At 38.2% G+C, this 20,918-nt stretch overlaps 1 protein-coding gene across 4 annotated transcripts in view; it reads right to left on the bottom strand.

Moving 5' to 3' along the window:
* Positions 1-20,918, bottom strand: part of BMPR2 (bone morphogenetic protein receptor type 2) — a 108,227-nt gene that overhangs the window by 48,884 nt on the left and 38,425 nt on the right. For all 4 annotated transcript variants that reach the window (XM_027678282.1, XM_027678283.1, XM_027678281.1 and 1 more), the window contains 2 exons: positions 5,937-6,110; positions 4,455-4,634 (listed from right to left, as the gene is read on the bottom strand). In XM_027678282.1, coding sequence (XP_027534083.1) covers positions 4,455-4,634; positions 5,937-6,110 — 354 coding nt within the window. The remainder of the gene's footprint in view (positions 1-4,454; positions 4,635-5,936; positions 6,111-20,918) is intronic.

Below are 20,918 nucleotides of genomic sequence, written 5' to 3'. Positions count from 1 at the left end.
TTACTTTTTTTTTAATGGTAGCTTTCATCCAAGTTTCCCCACAACTCTGTGTGCACTTAAAGACAGACTTCTACATACATATTTTATATACCTAGCAAGAAGGCTGGCAAGGAAAGGCAAGGATGTTCCTCTGGAAAGTTAAACCTATCTTTCAGTGTTCCAGAATAAAGAAATAACTTCATTTGCTGTGTGAGGCAGTCTCTTTATATCCAAATCTCAGTGTTTTTATTGAATAAAACTTTCCTAAAGCCTCTAAAAATTGCAGCCACCATTTGCTGTTGGTGAGAAGAATGCCCTACATAATTTTCAACAGTAAGTACCAGTAATGCTCAACTGTTGCTGCCAGGGATTTTTTCCATATATCATACAAAAATACATTCTTAACACTCAGTTGCTCTAACATTAATTTATTTGCAGAGCCAGGAATGCAGCCTTGAGGGAAAAAAAAATAATTAAAAATTGCTTTGTTGCTTTCATCTTGATGCTATTTTAACGTGACTGTTTCATTACAGCAATATATCTATGACCAAGGAGGGAGATCATTAAGTCTTTAGCTACTTAAGTTCTATTTAACTGGCCATTATGAATGATTGAGGAACTAATGAATTTGTCTTCAAAACAGTCTCAGAATTTAGAAAGCATTTTGTAGACATAGGAGGCAGATATTTGGCAAGTCTCAAACTAAATATTTGATGACAAAGCCAAAGTAAACACATGTCTCAAAACACTGACCCAGGAAGCCATAATTGGCCCACTAGGTAGGGTTAAGGGGTGTATGAATATACTGGCTGAAGTTAAGATAGAAAATTTTTTGTCAATTTTTTGTGACTTAGCTAGGCAGAAGAAAGTATATTTTTCCCCAGAAGTGCAAGCTTAGATTGAGGATAAGTGGTTGTTTCTGAACTTCTGCATTTCAATAGCTCCAAACTCCACAACCAAATCTTGAGATTCAAAGCAACCACCCTGCTCCAACCACCGCTTCTCCTGGCATCAGGAAACAGCTATCTTAGTCTTTGCATTTTTAATACCTCCAGACTGTGGGTTCCAGACTATAACCCATCCTATAGCATTTGCAAAATTCTAGCTGGAGGGATTAGCAACCAACAACTACTCAAATCTGCCTGGATTATCTTGAAGATAGAAGGGAAGAATATGACTACTCAGATGTATGATAGTTTTAAATTACCAGCTGCACATTAAGAAGCAGTAAGGATTAAATTTAAGGCTTCCAGAACCTGTCTGTCCTTAATCTTATTTTTCATTTCTAATAAAACTTGTTACAAAACAGAATGGATTGCCTGTGTTTATTCCCTGATCAAATATGAACTAAAAAAAACGAAAAACCAAAAAACCAAAGAGAAGCTATTGCATTCTACCAAATATGGTTGTGCGATAAATACGTTTTGACATCCTAAAACCAACATTGACATTATCTTAAATATTACACTTAATTTCTATAATTGCTATATTTTATGACAATGATAATTTGTTATATCTAACACGTATTAGGATCTTAACTTACTTTCATCTCCTTGAATCATTTATAGTCTAGCTACATCTTTCAACACACCACTGTTAATTGTCATACAAAAATTGCAACCAAAAGACTGTATAAAGTAATTGTTTTATTCCTTCATTATTGTTCTGGGTGGATTTAGCTCAATAACCTAACTATTCTGCTGTTTCCACAGATTCTTCATATAGCCTTCAAAGAAACATTTTAAAAAGAACAGCTACAATTTTCCTTAATAATTAAACTTTAAATTGACTAAGGTCATCAGTAGTGTTTACAGGTTCCATTAGTTTTTAAACTATAGCTGAATTTACATTTGTTATTCCAAGAACTTTTTATTCTGTGTGATTTTACTGAAAATCAGAAGAAAAACATTTACAAATACTTAGGCTTCACACAATTAACTGTACACCAGTCACCTCTGCTTTGAAATTTCCAGGATCAAAAGAACAGTTCTAGGAGGCCACATACATTACTTTCTGTCATTCAAGAACTATTCAATGTGCAACACTTTTAATGCTTTATCAAAAATATAGATGAAATAGTGTTCTTACAGTTCACAGGCAATAGTGAAATAACCTTCTGCAGAAGATTTCCTATATGACTGTGACCTGTTCAATTTTATTATCTGAAAGGTACGGTAACACAGATTGCCACAGCTTGTGCAGCTAAGCTTACTAATGCCCTTGAAGCACTCAACTTTAATAGAAAGGCTGGAAGAGGGCCCAAGTAAGGCCCAAGTAGTTAACACAAAGTAAGGCCCAATAAGGCCCAAGGCCCAAGCAGTTAACACAAAGTTTCCCAAAAATTCCATTAAAACTGAATTTTGCCAAAGAAAGAGTGCTGTTCTCAATGTTCAGATGGCAAAACTGAATCTTACAGCACCAAAATGGGTTCTGGAAGGAGTTGAGGGGGCTGAAAAAGGCACCATGGAGACTCCAGCACTTGGAATGGAGCTCAGTAATGCTGTAGGGGTCTGTGTGCCACGGCTTACCCATTCTTTCACCCTTCCAGCTTCCTAGAGTATCCTCTGCCTCCACAGTGCTACGAGTGTGCGGGATATAAAGGGTCAGGAGTAGCCCCATCTCTGTCCGATGCACCATAGTAGAGCTTCACAAATAAAACATCAGAGTGGCAAATGAGGCCATCCATGCTACTGGAATGGCCCATCTCCATCTCTTTACAACTAAAACACCAGAGTGGCAAATGAGGCCATCCGTGCTCCAGGAATGGCCCATCTCAGTCTCGTAACCTCGTCAAAGCAGACAGACAACTGTGCTCGGCAGCAATCTACTTTGCTTATGCTTATGCCTAAAGCCAGATTTGCCTATTATGAAAATGGAAGGTGACACAATAATACAAAACAGTTTGAGTCAGTAGAAATGTATGCTGCAGCACTCAATTACAGCTGGGTGAATTAAGGACTGTGTTAAATTTAATCTCCCCCCCCTTTGCAAATCAACATAAGATCTTTCACTATTAAAAATTCCATATAAAAATTATTTGAAGATCTTATCATTCAATAACTGAATTAATTCAGCCTGTCATTTCTACCCTTGAAGAAACAAAAGCACAAGTAATTTTGTAGCAACCTGGTTTTCCTATTTTGGGGGGACAGAATGGGACAAGGAATTATCTTTACTTTTTTTTTTCCTCCCGTCTAATTTCCCTCCACAACACTAAGTCCAGTCACATTTGGGGAGCACAATCCAATGACTACTACAAGAGTCAAGTAAGAGTCTGTTCTGAATTGTGCAGTGCTGAGCTGAGACACTGATTCTAAATGGTGACTATGTCCTGGTTCTACAAATAGCCTTATCAACCAAAAGGCACCATGTCTTATCAACTTTCTTTACCCATTTATATTGTACGCACTTTCCCAGTAAAAGGCTGTTTATTTTTTAGTATGCCAAGCCCTCATTTTGATCACACTTGTTTACAAATACTCCACCCTACAGCCATTTTTGAAAGCATCAGTAATTAAAGCATCGGGGTCTTCACGTTCAAATTAATTCAAATACTATCATTCCTAAACACAAACTATTCCTTTTGCATTCTACAGCTCTAAATGCTACCCAGTTAAAGACATCTTCATTTACAAAACACTTTCCATTGATAAAGAACTCTCAACACACGGAACAGTTGTGTCTCCCTTTACATACCTAACTGTATTTAATTTCTCTTTCACAATTCTTATTTAGAAAAGGCTATCCAAATGTTTACGTTAGGCCACTAACTCAGCCTCTTCACAGGTTCTTAACTCTTGGAACGCAGCACAACAGTGTGCCTGCTAGTTATGATCGTGCTTCTGTCACAGGAGGTTAAGTATTTGATCCCTTGATTTAGATCCATATGTTATGTTGATTTTATAACAGAAAATTACATTGCTCAAACCAGTATTTTTGAATATTATATCAAAGTTAACGCCTACCAGAGATATGCAAAAGAAAGAAGTCAGATTTCAAAGCACTGTAAGACTGTTGGAGAGAATTCTCAGTAGTCTGATATAGGACTGGTTCTACCACTCCAAGCTACCTGCGCACCATGACTGAACAGACAGGTCAGACTATCCAAAGGTGAATGAACCTACTGGCCTGTTTTAAACAGATGTCATGAATGCTGAATATCCCCACAGGCTTATGAGCTTGGGCATCCAAATATCAAAACACCCAGGATCACAGACCATTTTGGAAAATGTAATCTGCATTCAGCAGTCACCTATAGAAACAATCCTGTTGTAAATATTTAGCTCAGTCTTTGTGGAGCACTGTGGAATATATGTGTGATAAACTTCATAAGTGAAAGCTCTGTTCTGTTTGCCGTCTCCGTGGCATATAAATAGAAAGGTCACAGGTTTCACATTTAACAGTACCATGAAAGAAGCATCTTTCTCTAAAACATTTAAACCACAAAATAGCAAAGAGGGAAACATTTGACTCACTATAAGGTGTTGTATCAGTAGGGTCAGGAGGTGGAAAATTTTCTGTGAAGTTGACATTACACAAGTCCGTACTACAGCAGCAGAAGCGGTATGTTCCATTCTGAATCAAGGAAGGGGTAGTTGTAACTATACACTCCTCAAAGTGACACTCCTGTGGGTCTCCTATATGAGACCAGCAACCTGTAAAAAGAGGTAAATTAAAGAACCTTTTTTAAAGGAAGCATAAAATTAGTTCTATCAAATAGATCACCACATATACAGAAATCCATACATTACCTAATTAAACATTACGAAGTAGGGTGAAAACAGTTATCATAATCTGCTTATCTGACTTTACTACTACCTTTTAAATCAAAACCTGAAGAATTTCTTTTAGAACTTCCCACAGTCAAGGAGAGGAAACATGGGCAGCAATGAAGGCCAACATCAGAGGTGTCCAGCTGTCACCTTAATATGATAAAACTTGAATTTCTGAGCCCTCAAAGCACAAGCATGCCATTTCCCATTTCTCTAGTACCACAGACCATATCACCACCCTCTGGTCTAGAGCCTAAATGAATTGTGACCTAGTCCCCTCCCTAGGCCACAGGACTGCATCTATATAGTTTGGTGCTTCTTGCACAATTTTCAAAATTCTGTCCCTCCTCACTGTCAACATCACTGGACTTTTCTACAGTTATTTCTTGGTTAATACCAGGCCCTTTCTCCCTGCAGCAACTGTTCCTTCCCAAGTATGGTCAATGGCAGTTAAATGTCATTTATGTACAAATGTCTGGAAGGCAAAGAGGCAGCAGGGGGGCAGAGGTGAGCAGTCAGTCTGCCTCCTTCAGCAGATTGCCAGATCAAACATGTAACAACATGGAGTACAACTGCACAGCTGTTTGTAAATACCAGCTTTCATTCAGTTTTATACTAAATTAACTTGCATCCAAGTAACAAAGAGCAGAGTCCCTGAGAATGGTAATCACAACGTGACTCCAGCAACTGCAAGGCTCTTCAACCCTCCTACCATCGTTCCCCCCCCCAGAACAGCAGTGAATTAATTGTGCTACTGGTGGGGGTGACAGTTCTGTGGCACAGCTGGAGCTTCCTTCGTAAACAAACATCCAACCAATATGAATATACATTTTTTTACTTAATGAGACACTTATTGTTAAATTTATCATTACATCAATACGTATACTGAAATTCAAGAAAGTCATCTTGACATCACAAGCCTCTGGACATCCTAAGTAACAAGAAATTTGAGTGCTTTTTCCTTCAACTGTGCCTTGGTATCTTTGGTTTCTTTTAGAAGTCATTTATTTCAAAAGAACTTTCTGTTCATATTTAAAAGTGCTAAATGGGAAATTTATAATTATGCATTTGTAGAATGTGCAAGAAGCCTAATTTTGCAACTGTGCATCTTTGTATCTGCTGGCTAGATCACAAAACATGAAATAAGTAGTAAAACTACTGCTCTTAAACTGAATTGTTCCATACCTTGTTTTACAAGATGTATGTCTCCTTCTCGTGTTTTTTCCCAAAGTCCATAGCAGGTACTACCTTTCATGCACAGAATTGTGCCATTCTCCTGGGAGATTCGGCTCTCACTGATTCCATGGTCCTGCTGATATGGATCCTTAAATGCACACAGCCGCTCCTCACTCTGTGTGGCTTTAGACAAAGAAAGAAAAATAACTTTTGTCAGTGATTCTATGCATAAAATATTAAGGACGATTAAGGTCTTCTGGAAAGACACATGCAAAATCATCCTGAATTATATGTATCCATTCTTTAAACTCTACTCCCACAGACAGAAATAAAAATGAGGTCTATCCCAAAATTACTTTCATACAGATGACAAAAAAACCTTGACAGACGTCACAAGATGAATGTGCAAATGTCTGAAGTTCATAGGTGCAGAATAAAAACTTCATTGCACAGTTTGCCATCATCTGCATCGCTTGTCCTTAAACATAAATTACAGAGCTATTTGCTGGTTTCTTCAACAACTGCAGGTGTTACCTAATTGTTTACAGATCCTAAACCAAGATGATCTTTTTCAGACTGCACCCAGCCCAGTGCCTACTGAATTCAGAGGGTTTTTTCCACTCTCTGGCTATTGACCTAGCTCTTCTTTTCCACATGACTCAGCCACTGCACTGACATTTACTGCTTTTTCCTCAAGAGCTGATCAGTTTGGGCTCTTTCACACAACTTCATTAATGACCAACAACCAAACTAGCAGAGTAAAGCCCCTACAACTGACCAGCAGGTCTGGGAAACACTGCCTGTAAACAGGAGCAACGCTGCGTGTGAAGTGTCCCTGTGGAATGTCCAGCAGCAACATCATAAAATATACAAAGAGAGCACAAAAATAAATATCCCCTCTACCACCTGAAAAATTTTGTTTTTTGTTCATTAAAACAAAACTAAAACCACTCACAAAAAGTATCCTGATTTTTATTTCATCAATAAACTTCAAAAATGTAGTATCTTAACAACTCATATGTTTGAACTGCCTCTGTCATCTTTTCTTTAGGAAGAATAAACACATTTAAACAATAAATTCTTCAAAAAGGCAAGAAGTTCAAGATAAATAAATCCTACATTTGTAGTGAATATATTTAGAATATTTTCATTCTTCCCTTAGTGATTTTATAAAATGCATGGAAAGCCAGGTGTGTAAATACAAGGCACTTAAGTATTATTCAGAAGTACAGCTCAGCAAACAGCCAATCACAGTAAGAATTTGTACCAGGTTATTTCAACAACTAGATTTCATCCAGTTCTTTAACTCCCATGAAAGTATTGGTAGCAAAAAGATGCAAGGTGAAGTAGATTGGTCTTTTGGGAAAACAGATTTTGAACTTAAAATAAAATTACACTATATGTAATTTTAAGTTATGAAAAGTACTGTATAAAATAGTTCTTCACAGAGGATTTATTTATTTTATTATTCTACAGCACTGGCCCCAAAGAAGCCATTTTGCAGCAAGGCAGACTTACTGCAGAAACACTTTCAGTGCATCCCCAGTGTGGATGATTGAGTAACAAAAAGAAAAGCCAAGAGACTCAGATACGTGTGTCTCACTTCCAAGGCCTTTGCTATTCATTAAGGAGTCAAAATTCATAATTCTTTTATGCTGAGGCAACCATAAAATGCTGCACCATCAAGAAGAGCATCCAGTCAGTGTCTCTCAGTTTATTCTGTGGCTGCAGTAACTAAAATAGCACAACTTAGCTTATTTTTCTAGTGGTCTGGTAGGGCGTGTATGAGCAGTTGAGCTGCACGTCGGCTCAGTGGCGGTAAAACTCTCAGCTGAAGAGACAAGAACTTCTTCAGCCAGTGTAATTCAATCACTTGCAGCTCCACGTCCCCCAAGAACCTGGCTGGCAGTCTGTGCTACTCACCCACCTCTGCACACGGGTCAGTGAACTATTAACAGTTTACATTTAGAACTAGAGCTTTGCAGTGATAAATACATTTACTGTGAAGCAGTACTTGATAGTCAGAAACTCAGTTGCCTAAATTTCGTATCCAATTTTTTTTTAAATCTAAATGGGTAGAGCTAGTCAAGTTACTGAGTACAAAAAGGTCACACATTAACAGCCAGCATATGCTGCCTCCAGCAGTACTTGCCAGTTGCACGTAGTAGTTTTATTCTCAGGAACAGCTGAGTATGCCAGGCGTGAAGCATCTGTCCTGCATTCTCTGCTCCATGACATGGGACTGGCCAAGAAACAACGTATGAAAGGACAGTACTCCATTGCCATAAGGGAACTGGAGCTGACTAACTTTTTGAAAATCAAAAGGAGAAAAAACTATCAGAATTAAAATTTTCAAGACTAAAAATGGGATAGAATTACACAGCCTTGTGAAATAGGGCCCATCTGCTCCAAGGGACACTACGAAGGTTTTAAAATCCATTGTGAACGATAGCTGAGTGGGGCTAAGGCCATCCAAGATGCTGGTTGTTTACAAAATGCTCAAATTGCTGCAACATAAGCCCTTTCATAATTTGACTTTACTGTGAAAAACAAACTTAACAGAATTTATGAAACAGACACATGAATCTGGTTTCCTTATTAAAAAAAGTAATTCCAGGAAAGTCCACTTTCATAATACCTCAATAGATTTAAAAAATATAAAAATATTTTAACCTCTAGATTAATGGAAGGGAAAAAAAACCTGACAAAACATTTTGGTTTTGCTTTATATTCAGAAATACAGTTGCATGTATCATGTCTGTGTTCCAGAGCCTGAGACAGCTTTAATTGCCTACTTCTCTGGTCTCTTCATCTTTCTATAAATCTCTCAGCATCAAGGTTGCAAGAATATGCAGAAGATACTTGAAAAAAGAGAAGTTGTTAACCATCATGCTAGATGCTGTGCAACCACACACTACAGAAAATATGAGTTGCTATCAAAGGCTTTTCTGATTTAAAAGATTTACATTGCCCTACAAGAATACCTGCAGAGGGGAGGAAGGGGCAAGCATGGCAAAATACAATTCACACCACTAGCAACCTGACTATCAGTTTTCCAGCAAAGTAATAAAAATACAAGTTAACTTGACACATTTTACTGTCAGATGATCTCAGTGGGAAACTTTTCCAACAAAAAATAAAGGTTACTCATCCAACAACTAGAGTTTTCATGCTGATCACTGCACATTCCTGCTTCGATTATAACTTAGAGTAGAACAGCCCCTGTGGGAGCAGTACCCACTGCAATACTCTGCTGACCCCTGCCCCTTCCCTGATGGCATGGAACATCTGGAGAACAGGGGACACAGAACAAAAGCTACTTTATTTTTCTCTATGGCCTCTGTAGGTTCATTGTTGAAGTTGTAATGCCGAAGAAAATCGGGTAGAGCATTCAGATGTACAGAAACCATCTTGAAGAACAACACAATACGTGAGCTGCTTCAGTTTCTTTGCATGATTTTGGAACATTCCTGCTCCGGGAATCTGGCAGTAAGGTTTTCTTCTTCCAGGCTGTGGAACCTAGTCAGGTCTAAAAAAATTTTAATATTGGAATGCTTCTAGGTCAGGTCTTGAAAGCAACCTCTAGCCTAGAGGAGTACGCCTTAAACCTTGCCCAAAAGAAGTAATACAAAATACCACTACAAAAACGACACAAAAGTGCTGGAGTGCCTGCTTCAAAGTTTACCAAGTCTAACAGAAATCTTACTCTTCCAGGTAAAATATTGTGGCTTATTTGGATTTATGCATGTTCCCCATGGATTACCTTTTCTGTCAGTTTTCAGTCACCACGGGAGCCAACAGGTATGCAGGCTGCACTCCGAGCTCAAACTCATCTACCCGTCCTTTGGGAGCTGTGCATCTGCAACGTTTGAGGGCAGCCACTAACACTCTCTGTAGCAACTTAGCTGGAAACAGTTCCAAAGCTGCTGCTTCCAAAACTCAGTGCTCGGAGATATTCAAAAGCCATCTGGGTATGGTCTGGGGCAGATGGCTCTAGGTGATCCTGCCCAAGCAAGGGACTGGACAAGATGACCTCCAGAGATTCCTCCCAACCTCAACCATTCTGCAAGGCTTGCAGGTCTCCAGGTACTCTGTGCAGCAACTGGTCAAAAATTATTCTTCAGCTGGGCTACCTGCCATTTTTTGCCTCCAAGGCAGGCAAAATGGTAGGGTAAGACTAGAACTACTGGATTCTCTAGTTTGTCTTCAGCTCAAATAAATACAAACCCAAGGAAATGCCTTAATGTTAAGATCTTCATTAAACAACAAGAGCAATTAAAATAAACAACTTATCCTATAAAGACTGAGGCTCCTGCTCCATTTGATACCTCCAGTTCATTTGCAACCTGCCAGAAAAACGAAGGGCAAAGCCCCAGCAGAGTCATGTGCTCACCAGCTCACGAAGGCCCCACGAGCAGCTCATTGTGCAGAGCTCCTTTCCTTACACATTCCACAGACCCAAGATGTACCAGCAGTGTATCCTCAAATCGCCAAAATGCAGAAGTCATTTACAGACGAAGCTATAAACTGGATCTGCCCAGACATGAAATGTCCCAGCATATAAACAAAACCAAGACCTAGCACCAAAATAAGTGGTGGCACAGGTTTCACAGGACATCTGCTGCATGGTTGAAGTCATCTTTCAGAGCCCTGAATTTACCTTTATAAGGCAGATTTCACAGTAAACCATATTTATTCATCACACAGAACTCATTATACAGTCAGGTCTTTTCTAATTCACCTTTAATGAAAGACCATGAGAGAGATGTTGAAACAAACAAACGGCAACTGAATCCCTACATGACAAACGCCACTGGAAAATTTGCTGCTACAGACAACTACAGAAGCAACAGAGAGGCTGACATTGAAAAGGACAAAAGTAAAATCCAAACAACAAATCATGAAGGATTTATAATGAAATGCCAATTTTCCATTCCTCTTGAACCTGGGTACCAGACAAACTATGTCAAAATAATTCATTAAAAATTGTAAAATGAACTCAAGCTTCTGTTCTCTCATCCAGCAGAGGCTTCCAACAAAGACAAAAAGGGAAGGCACCATTCCCAGAAGTTGTACCAAGGGAAAAACCAGCGACAGCATAGCAAGTTCATCAATTCCCTGTCATAAACAAGAAAAAAAAAAAAGTTCTGTTGCTCTCCGGCCCATTTTACACATCTGTTTATATAAAAACACACTTTTCTATCCAGTTTCAAAACTATTCTTAAAACATGAGTGGCATCAGAATTGAATATGGGTGCTTCTTCAAGCAGTCATCTAAGGAACAGTAAATGTTCTCAGCTTTCCTGCTTGGCTGCCATTACCGGCGAGTCTGATCTCCACACACTTAACTTGAAGAAGATTGTGAAAACTTATTGTTCTATTCCAAAAGGAGAAGGGGGAAGTGACTCCATTTAATTACTTTCCTGAAATCATAAAGGAACTGGGAATTCTCTCAATTTCTCAAGTCCATTCTGGGGCTCAGTCTTACTGCCACAACGCTCTGGGGACATGGGGACATGGAGTTCATCCCCATGTGACTATCCAGTCTCAAGGAAAAGAACCAGGGCTTCAGGAGTTCTACCATCAACAATAACAAAAAAAATCTGAACATTATCACATAAGAAATACTATATAGATGTTTTCAGTATTTTCTCCCTGTAACCACATTACTGTTTCCAACTGCTCAGAAACAGAGAACTGATTCACACTGATATGTGAATTCTGAATGTCTGTTCACTACAAAAACACCCTATGTTTACTATTTGAATATTTGCCTTTTTCCCCTGCTAAAGATATTTCTGAACAGGAAAGATCAAAAGAAAATTACAAGTGCATCTACTGTCTGTGTCAGAAATCTTTTGTGAGATTAATATACAATTCATCCATACTATGATGAGCTTAAACAAACAAATATGCCGTTCTTGCTTTTAATATATTAATTCTTTCACGATCACTTTGTGTTCTAGGAAAACATAATTACTGAAAACAATGAAACAGAAATACCAAAAGTTACAGGAATCCAACTGCAAATCCTTAGAACATGAGTCATGTTTTCATTAATAGCATCGGAAGTCAGTTCCATTAGTACTTAGTTGACGCCTCCTGACCTTGCATCTATTCAATGCAGTACACAGAATTCGCATCAAGTGCAAAGGGAGGGGGAAAAGAAGGAAAAAAGACTCAAATGCTACTCAAATGCTACTCCATGGTCTACTTGTTTGGATTAAAGATAAATAAATAAATAAAACATTTGCCACTTTATGACTAATGCCAGGCAAAACATTTTGTGACGCAACAGTCACAAATAAAAGAGTCTGAGATAAGTCAGAAGACGAACTTGCACGCAAGCTACAAGAACAGGCTTGCGAGCATCACAGACCACACACACGGGTATCATGGTGGTAATTACATCCAACTGCCTTCATGACCATATAGGTGAAGACTTGAAAAAAAAAAAAAAAGACAGAAAAAGAAAAAGGTTTCCAAGCATTTGTTTGCCTGTAATGGGATTTCTTTAAATATAGGCCACCATACATTCAACCGGGAACCTCAGTAGGTTGCAACAGATTTGTTTATAAAGACTGAGGTTTTTTCTGTAACTTGTCCTTTCAATTAGTCAGATTTTCATCAGAACAGCCATAGACACAAAACCTGTTTTATTTTGGCCCTGTCAGCTTTCTATGGAGTTCTTTTATTTACACAATACGGGGAAACATCACTGCCCTCGAGGCAGGGTTATGAGATAGCATGTGTCTTCATAATGCAAACTATTAAAGGGAAGGTGATTAAAGTATTGTACATCAGGAGGCTCCTTTGAGTATTTCTTTTCAACTACTGATAGCTAAATTCTGGTGTGAGGTACAGAGAAATAGAATCTTGAAGAAATCATCACTTAGCAAGCACTCTACTGCTGCTTTTTTCATCTTCTTCTCCTTAGAGGTTTTAATAACAAATATTTCTAAATGTGTATCCACTTACATTAAAATGTATCACAAGCGGATGTCTTTTGAAGGAAGTCATGCTTCAGCAGACAGACCACCCCTAATACTAACTTAGAGTGGAAGGAAAAAAGCTAAACTACTGGTAATCTGTCGAGTATTTATGCTTCCAGTACTCTGCTTTGTAGCACGTTTGACCAATTGCACAGCAGGGATCTGCACTGACTGGTTAGGAAAAGACATAAATTGTCTGCCTAAGGATTAGGCATAAGGGCATGAAGGTCTAAACCAACCCAAAATGGCCTGCAGACTTTCTGAGTAAGAGGTCAGGAGCAGTACAGTGCAAACCATAGCCAGGGAATGTCTGGTTGGGCACAGCCTATTGCTTTCCAGCAAACTGCCATGTCAAAAGTCCTCCAGGTGGGCACCGAAAAGCAACCACTAGATTAATATTTTAAAGACATGAAGATGAAATAATGGAAGTTTGCACAAAAGAATACAGTAGAACTTCCAGGAGGGAGGCAGGACAGTAAAGAAAAATGATTCAGAAATTTGCATCTCTGGTCATACTTTCGTCTCCTCCTAAGAAAAGGAGAGCAAATAAAAAACATCACAATCATTATTTTACAGGACATATTATGTACCTCAAGATTTACTGCAAAATATATTTTGACAATGAAGCCCTTACAGTTTATACTCAGTGTTAAAATCTGGAATGATCTGTTCACAGTATTGCATGTCCTTAGCCTTCGTTGATGACAATTATTTTGGTTTTGTCTGCTTTTGCTGTGTAACATCACAGTTTCAAATGCTGGCAATTACACAGAGCCAAGGCTCTGATAGAGAACTGGTGCCAAAACTAAAATAAATGCTAGTACTGATACCCATTTTGAAGTGATTGACTGCACATGCAGATGACAAAATCACTTATGCTCATTACAAGGTCCTTTGCCCTCAAAACAGCATGAGACTAGAAAATTTAAGCGTCTTTTTTCTGTACATGGATATACTTGTGTCTTTCCTTCTCCTCAGTCTAGCCTTCAAGGAAGCAAGTCTGAAATCTGTTTTCTTTCCTTGCTCCCTTTCTAACACTCTGTTGTCTGCTGATAAATGCTACAAGCAGCAACGGAGACGCCAGCCTTTTCCTGTTGCATATTCTTCAACAGGGCTTGGGTACGTTGGTGTTCCAGCCTCATTCTGAAGAACCAGTGGTCTATTAGCAGTAAATTAACACAACAGAACCAGACCATGTGGCAGCTGTGTTGTGTCTCACATGCTGTGCACCAAGTTTGCACTTTGCTTCTCACCCAGGCACTGCTGTCTTGCACCACTGTGGTGCACAGTCCATGGCCTCCTCTTAGCCCCATCTGGGACCAGCTGACCCTTTTGGCACAGACTCATTGCCCCCTGGCCACACATGCCCCCCTTGCAGCCCATCAGTATTATATGCCTCTGCCCAGATGCACTCACCATACCAGGAATTTCATTAACTGGAATTAATGTGAAGAGAAAGGTATGGAGAGGCCAAAAAGTAAATTGCCAACTCAAACTCTTTATTGAAGGCTTTGTTTGCCTTTTCTCCAAATCTACTCTCAAAAGAAGTGTTACCTTAGAACTGAGCTTAAGCAAGAGGAGTCACGCAGGAGAGAACGAGGATGGCAGAGATTTATTGCTAGCAGCTGAGAAATTACGTAGTTCCCAAATGTTGCCAGATGTTATGAAAAAATACCTGAGCTTACTGCCCATAAACTGTGTCACTGCCTTATTTCTACAACCTTCTAAGCGTTTCTGAGGACCACCCGACCACCTCGCTGTGCAAACCTCACCCAAACCAGACATTACCACAGATTCAAAATTCCATCCATTTAGCAAAAGCTCAAGGCATACTGGCAAGAAAGATAGCAACACCTATGTTTTGGGTCAAAACTCAAGAATTTCAAGCAAATTTGAACAAACCAAGTTAATACTGTTACTGTATCAGTATCAAGAGGCTGAGGCATTCTTCAGCTAATATGGGAAGAGATTTGAGCTGAGTCTATAATGAGGATATATCTCATTGACTCAACCGGGGTCAGAGAAGGACAAACCGCAGAATTAAAACCAAGTGTCCTGAAGTCTCTACTACAGCCGGAACAAGGTGACCTTTGACTACCTTTACTTAGGCCACTAATCAGAGCTTCCCCCACCTTACAAGATCTCCCCCACAATGTATATACATCTAAACAAGAATCCACCTCTCTCAATGATTCAGCATTTTCCTTAACACTGTTCTACAGTTGTGTTCAGCTGGCATGCAGGACATTTGTTTTTATTATGTAAGTCTGTCTAGTCCAGCAGGCTTCTTCCTTCCATCTTTATCCCCTCTAATAAATTCCCATTGATTTTTAACTAGACAGAACTAAAACAAAATGCATGAAACAGGTAGTGAAAAAGGTTATCAATCTGTCCAATATGAAATTCCTAAATATATAACCTACTAGCTGTGAAAAAAACTCTTCTGGTATGTTAAAAAACAGTAACAGTACCTTAGTTCAGGGATCACACAGGACTGACAGCATTTTACCACACAACTTTTCTATTAAGAAACAGCTAAAGGCTTTACAGCAAAAGACTACAGCAGGTTTTTTAATGTAAAAATAGTAAAATGTCACGGCATTTTACCGTTCACTTTCTTAAGCTTTGAAATACTCATCTCTCTTATCAGACTTCAACTTACAGCCAATCCCAAAACCTTTACATTTCATATTACAGCAAAATCCAATCAGTGTCCAATGTGGAAACGCAATGGTCCAAGCACATTACAAAGGTCTTCTGAAAAAGCTGTCAGGCTCAAATACTGGAAAGTAGAAGCGAATTAGCAAAAACCATGATTTAACCATTAAATACCATGCAAGTGTCAAATCATGGAATATGTTTAACACTCACTTAAGGGAGAATCTAATCTAAACACATTAGTGGAGTACAAAGCACAAAAACATTTAATCTCAATTCTGAATGCTTTTTTTTTTTTGGAAATAATCTTAGAGCTTCCACAAAATTAATAAAGTTGAAGAAGATGATTTTCTGTGAGGCATCACATGGCAGAAAGCATCTCATGGCTTCAAATCACACTGACTGGTTTGCACTGTCTTCTTGTCTCAAGATGAAATGATTGCTTATTTTACCCCATGAGCAAACAGGAATTCCAGTCTTTACACATAGTTGAATCAGCTCAGAGAAGCTACTCTCAGACTCACAATGTAGAGGAAAAGAAAATTTTTCAACAAAAAGTATTTTGTAAGCCAGCTCTAATGTATGCCTGGCACTTTATTTAAGTATTAGTCCAACTCATGCTAAAGGTTATTAAGGCCCAGATTTCTGGAAAACCACAGGGAAGGAAGTAGTTGGCTTTCACTGGCTCAATGGGATTTTGGACATCCAACTTCCCTAGGTCTCCAGTCTACATTTAATCTGAAAACATGAATAAGTATATTACAGGATTTAAACAAGCCTAGCATTTTTCAAATTTTTTTTTTATATATCTTTCAATTCCTAAATTACTCCATTCAGAGAAAAAAAAAAGTAAGTTCATGTTACTGTTTAGTAATTATGTCAGAACAGAAATCATCACAGCCTTAGTCACACATCATCTTTTCCAGTGGCCAGTGTCTATTCACGGAACTGAAAAACCCTGAATTCTTTATCTTTGCCCTAGACTGGAGTTCAGGGATTTTTTTTTCTGGGTATGAGCGTCTGGCTTTTGTTTATCTGGGCTGTCAAAGTGAAGTATCTGCATGGAATAACACAGGAAACTCTGCAGCAAAAGCAACAGTAAGGCAGACTAATGATGTGGCATTTATCCTCCAAACTCAGATGTAACAAACTTCCCACAGCAAAATCAGTTATTTCAGAGTCTACTTTAGATTCCCTTTAAAAAAGGTCTGATGCTGGACAATCCCCCAACACATGTAATGTACTCACTTTTCTAGCTAGCAAGAATGCCATTGCTACTGCGGATATTACTGAAACATTTTCCGGAGAGCTTAAGTTTGGAGAAAGATAATACCCATACTGCCTGTCTCTTACAGTATATTACAAAAATTCTTCCTATAAACATTTTTAGGAAGCTTACACTACTGGCGATATACTGAAACATTTGAACGCTGGCAAACATTCTATGACCTGAAGCCACAAGGAAATTAAGCTCTAAAATCATAATCATATTTTGCCCTCAGAAATATACATTATATTACCTTCTGACTGACTACAGAAGCTTAATCTATTTGGCTTTGGAATCTCGAACTCTGAAGAAAATGACAAGAGGAGCGAGAGGCAGAAACTACCTTCCATCCTGACACACTTTATGAAGGCATCAAGCCTCTCACCTTGTCAGAATTCCTTCACGGCCTTTAGTACTGTGCCACTGAATATCCCACAAACCATCGTTATCTTGAGTCAAGAGCAGGGTCAACATGACAGCTCCCTGCACACCTTAACACAGCCAGTGAAAGGTGAAAGCCAATTCATGCAGAGGACGGACTATTATCAAGGACCAGTAAGAGATTGTGGGCTGCTGCACGAACTTGGGACCTACTTCAAACACTCCTACTTTGTGTTCCTTAGCTGAGAGAAGGTATGGAAAGAATTGTCAGCTAAAGGTATTTATGGTGTTTGTTGAACTGGGCAAAACCAGAAAATATTGACTTTTGCTTCTGTTAGACTTCAAGGTTATCAGCCCACTGAACAGAGGTCACCATTCATATATTTCTTGATGTTACAGCGTTACATTGTTAGAAACTTATGGGCACAGCACCAAACTATTTAAAATCAACTCATACATTTTCTTCATGCATTTCTTCTTTTCCATTTAAATCTCTGGCTAAGAAGGTGATAAAAGCAAACTTTTGAAAACTTCCTATAGTCAGAAGAATTAGCATCTAGTCAAGACAAGCTCTTCATTAACTTCTAGTTTCTAAACTTATGCAGTTAAGAAGGGTATGGTTGGTACATGCACACCAGCCCAGATTACTGAACACACTTGTTTCAAGGTCTGGCTTCCACGTACTGAAGCACAGTACATCACACCAAGGAAACAAACTTGTGGGGACAAGGAAACAAAAAAAATATTTTAAACAGCAGAGGACTGTTTTTAATTATCTTTGTTGATGCTAATGACAGGAAACATGGAAAAGGGCACTCCCAAAATACAGACACTCAAAGAAAAGACTGTAATCAACTTGCTTAACATTCTACATTGCACACCTGAGGCTGATGGGTACAGTTATGCTCAAAAGACCATCTTAACTCCTCACCTCATATATATATATATGTATACACACACACACACATATACACACCCCAAGTAGCACAGGCTTGAACTCCCAAGACACAGCAATAGTGTGAGCAGAAAACATCAGGTTCTCCAGGTCACTAGTGAGACTCATTCACCAACCAGCTGTTCCAGGGGCGAGCACAGAGCCAGACTGTGCTGGGGCTTCCCCACACACACTGTGGCTCTCTACCACAAACATAGACAAGATAAGCATTTCAGTCCATGACTTTTAGAGTTCACACTTTTTCTGAATCAGACCTGCTTTAAGGACAGGAAATAAGCACAAACAGCATCTTGGCATTTGGGACTACTAAGGAAGGAACAACACCAAATCTCATATAAAACCAACAAAAAACAATGTAGAGGTTTCACAATAGCAGAATTTAGCAGCAAAGAGGTTGTTCCCTCTACGTTTTCACTTTTTTTGAAAGACTTTAGTCTTTCGACAGCACAAAGTGCTATATACATTTATTACAGGGACACTGAACAAATATTAATTAGTTGATTTAGGTGTTTTTAGAAGCAAAGCTATGATCAAACACAAATAGCAAATGTTTAAATAGCAGCTTTAAATAAGTACGTGAGTTAATAAAACTGACCTGAATTTACTTCCTAGCAAACTGGTTCTAGTTTATGAAAATTGAAGTATAACAGTGAAAAACACTCATGTTTGCACATGCATTATTTAAGTTACATTTCTTTATAAAAAATACAGTGTTGTACAGAATACTGCATATTTTCAATAAGCCATACACCATTATGAAATAGCTTTCTTATTCTTTTTAACAGAATTGTATAATGGAAAACTTACTTGCAATCTCTCTGTAAATAACAGATCCTGATCCGAACCTGAATTACTTGACATGGTGATAAGCCAGATAAGGACAATTTCTGGTGATTAAAATACAAATCCTTCCAATGTTAAATGAAGTTAAGTTCAATTTTTTTGCTAAACAGTTTTAAGACAGACATGCCTTTTTTTTTCTTTTAACATAGATATGAGAAAAGGGAAAAACCCAGAAAACACTCAACTCATAATCTGAATATGTGTTTTAGAGTCTTAAGGCAAGATATAATTTATTCTACAATATACACTAAACACATTTACAGGATCAGACAGGTTTTCAAAATCTCTGAGACAAACTAATACTGCAATCAAAGGATTAGCAAACCAGCTGCCTATATGCCATTACAGCTGATTATCATAGACTGTAGACAGCTAGCTTACTTGGAAAGTGCTTTCAGGAATACTGCATTGCTGCCAGAGAGAAGGGTATAGTAGGATAAATAATAACTCATTATTTTATTTAATATACCTAAAACCGGAAACTTGTGCAATATAAATTGCATGTTTTAGAAAATCTTGTTATAAACTACATTTACAATAAAATCTGGCAAAAGGGAGAAGTGAAGAAACTTATAAGACATTGCCATTCAGAGCTAAGGATGCCATGCAGTGAAGGTTTGACTTTTCAGTCTTCTCCCCAAATCTTACTAAAAACTAAATGGATTCCATAATTCATCTTATCATGAGTCCTTATACATGCCAGGATAAAATCACAGAAAGAGAAAAACTGAACAACTTGGAAGTTAAAGGTTTTATCTTCAAAATGTTTTCAAATAGCTCTTGAGTTCACATGTAGAAAAAATCGCAAAATATAAACTTCCAATAGCCCTCAATAAAAAAATTGTTATTAAATAGTCTTCAAATAGTTTGTTATGTCCAAACAATTTTCCCTCCTTAAGGCTATGAGAAAGAATTATTGTTCTTACTGGAGACTGAGCTCTTTCCAAACAGGAAAGCAGCAGAACTCAGCATATTTAACAAGATACTGAAGTGTTTACAGCACTGCTTACAAAAAAAAAGGAAACGTCTTTAGTTTTTTACTAACACTTCAGCATCATGTTCTTTCAACATCTTTATGAGTTGCACTACTGGTAATGAGACAATGTTTGCATCACTCCAACTTGATACAACTATAAAGGAAATACATAATTTATTATCTATGAAGAAAATGCAGATGTGGATGGAAATTACAGTAGTGATTTGTTCATCTAGTAAAACCCCTCCTTTCAGATGACACTGATGCAAACCCAAAAGTAGTAACCAACTGAGTTCATCTCTCAGGTAGTTGGTAAAAGAAATAATATTAGCAGAGTAGAGCTGTATCTCTCTATCAGAAGTACGGACATGGCATTTTTTTGGCTGCATATGGTTTACTTAGACTAACACTGGCTTTAGTCTATGTAATTTGAAATCATATATTGAATTCTAAGATTCCTGTACAGGGAGAAAAACAGGATCATCTTGATCACAGTTTCTAGCTATTGATATGGCCTCTGTATCTCAGAAGAGGAAGCCAAAGTCAGAATTTCACAGCCAGTCAAGAGAGGACAGACTGCCTAGGGGTAACTACAGAAGTATAAATATGCACCAGTTATTCAAAGTATGGCTTTCCAGAAAGCTTTTAGATTAAATAGATTATTCCTCCCCTACTTGCTTCTTCTCTAGTTTGTCTTCTTTCCCTCACCTTCTGGGGATTTAAAGGTCTTTGAACATCCTGTGTAGGAGATGAAACAACAGCCATTCACAGTTTTTAAATGCTCTGTCTGAATGAGCAGAGTAGTTAAAGAAAAGAAGCTTACCATAGTTTTAATCTCAGCTTCTGTGTTTACAATATGGTTACTCTCCAAATCTTGCTTGCTGTCTCTATCCCATAATATTGAAAGGTCAACCTCTCA

The sequence above is a fragment of the Neopelma chrysocephalum genome, unplaced genomic scaffold (assembly GCF_003984885.1).
Source record: "Neopelma chrysocephalum unplaced genomic scaffold, ASM398488v2 Primary Assembly neopelma1_44, whole genome shotgun sequence".
NCBI lineage: Eukaryota > Metazoa > Chordata > Aves > Passeriformes > Pipridae > Neopelma > Neopelma chrysocephalum.
Note: the sequence above shows the minus strand (reverse complement) of the source record. Positions and strands in the feature narration are given on the sequence as shown.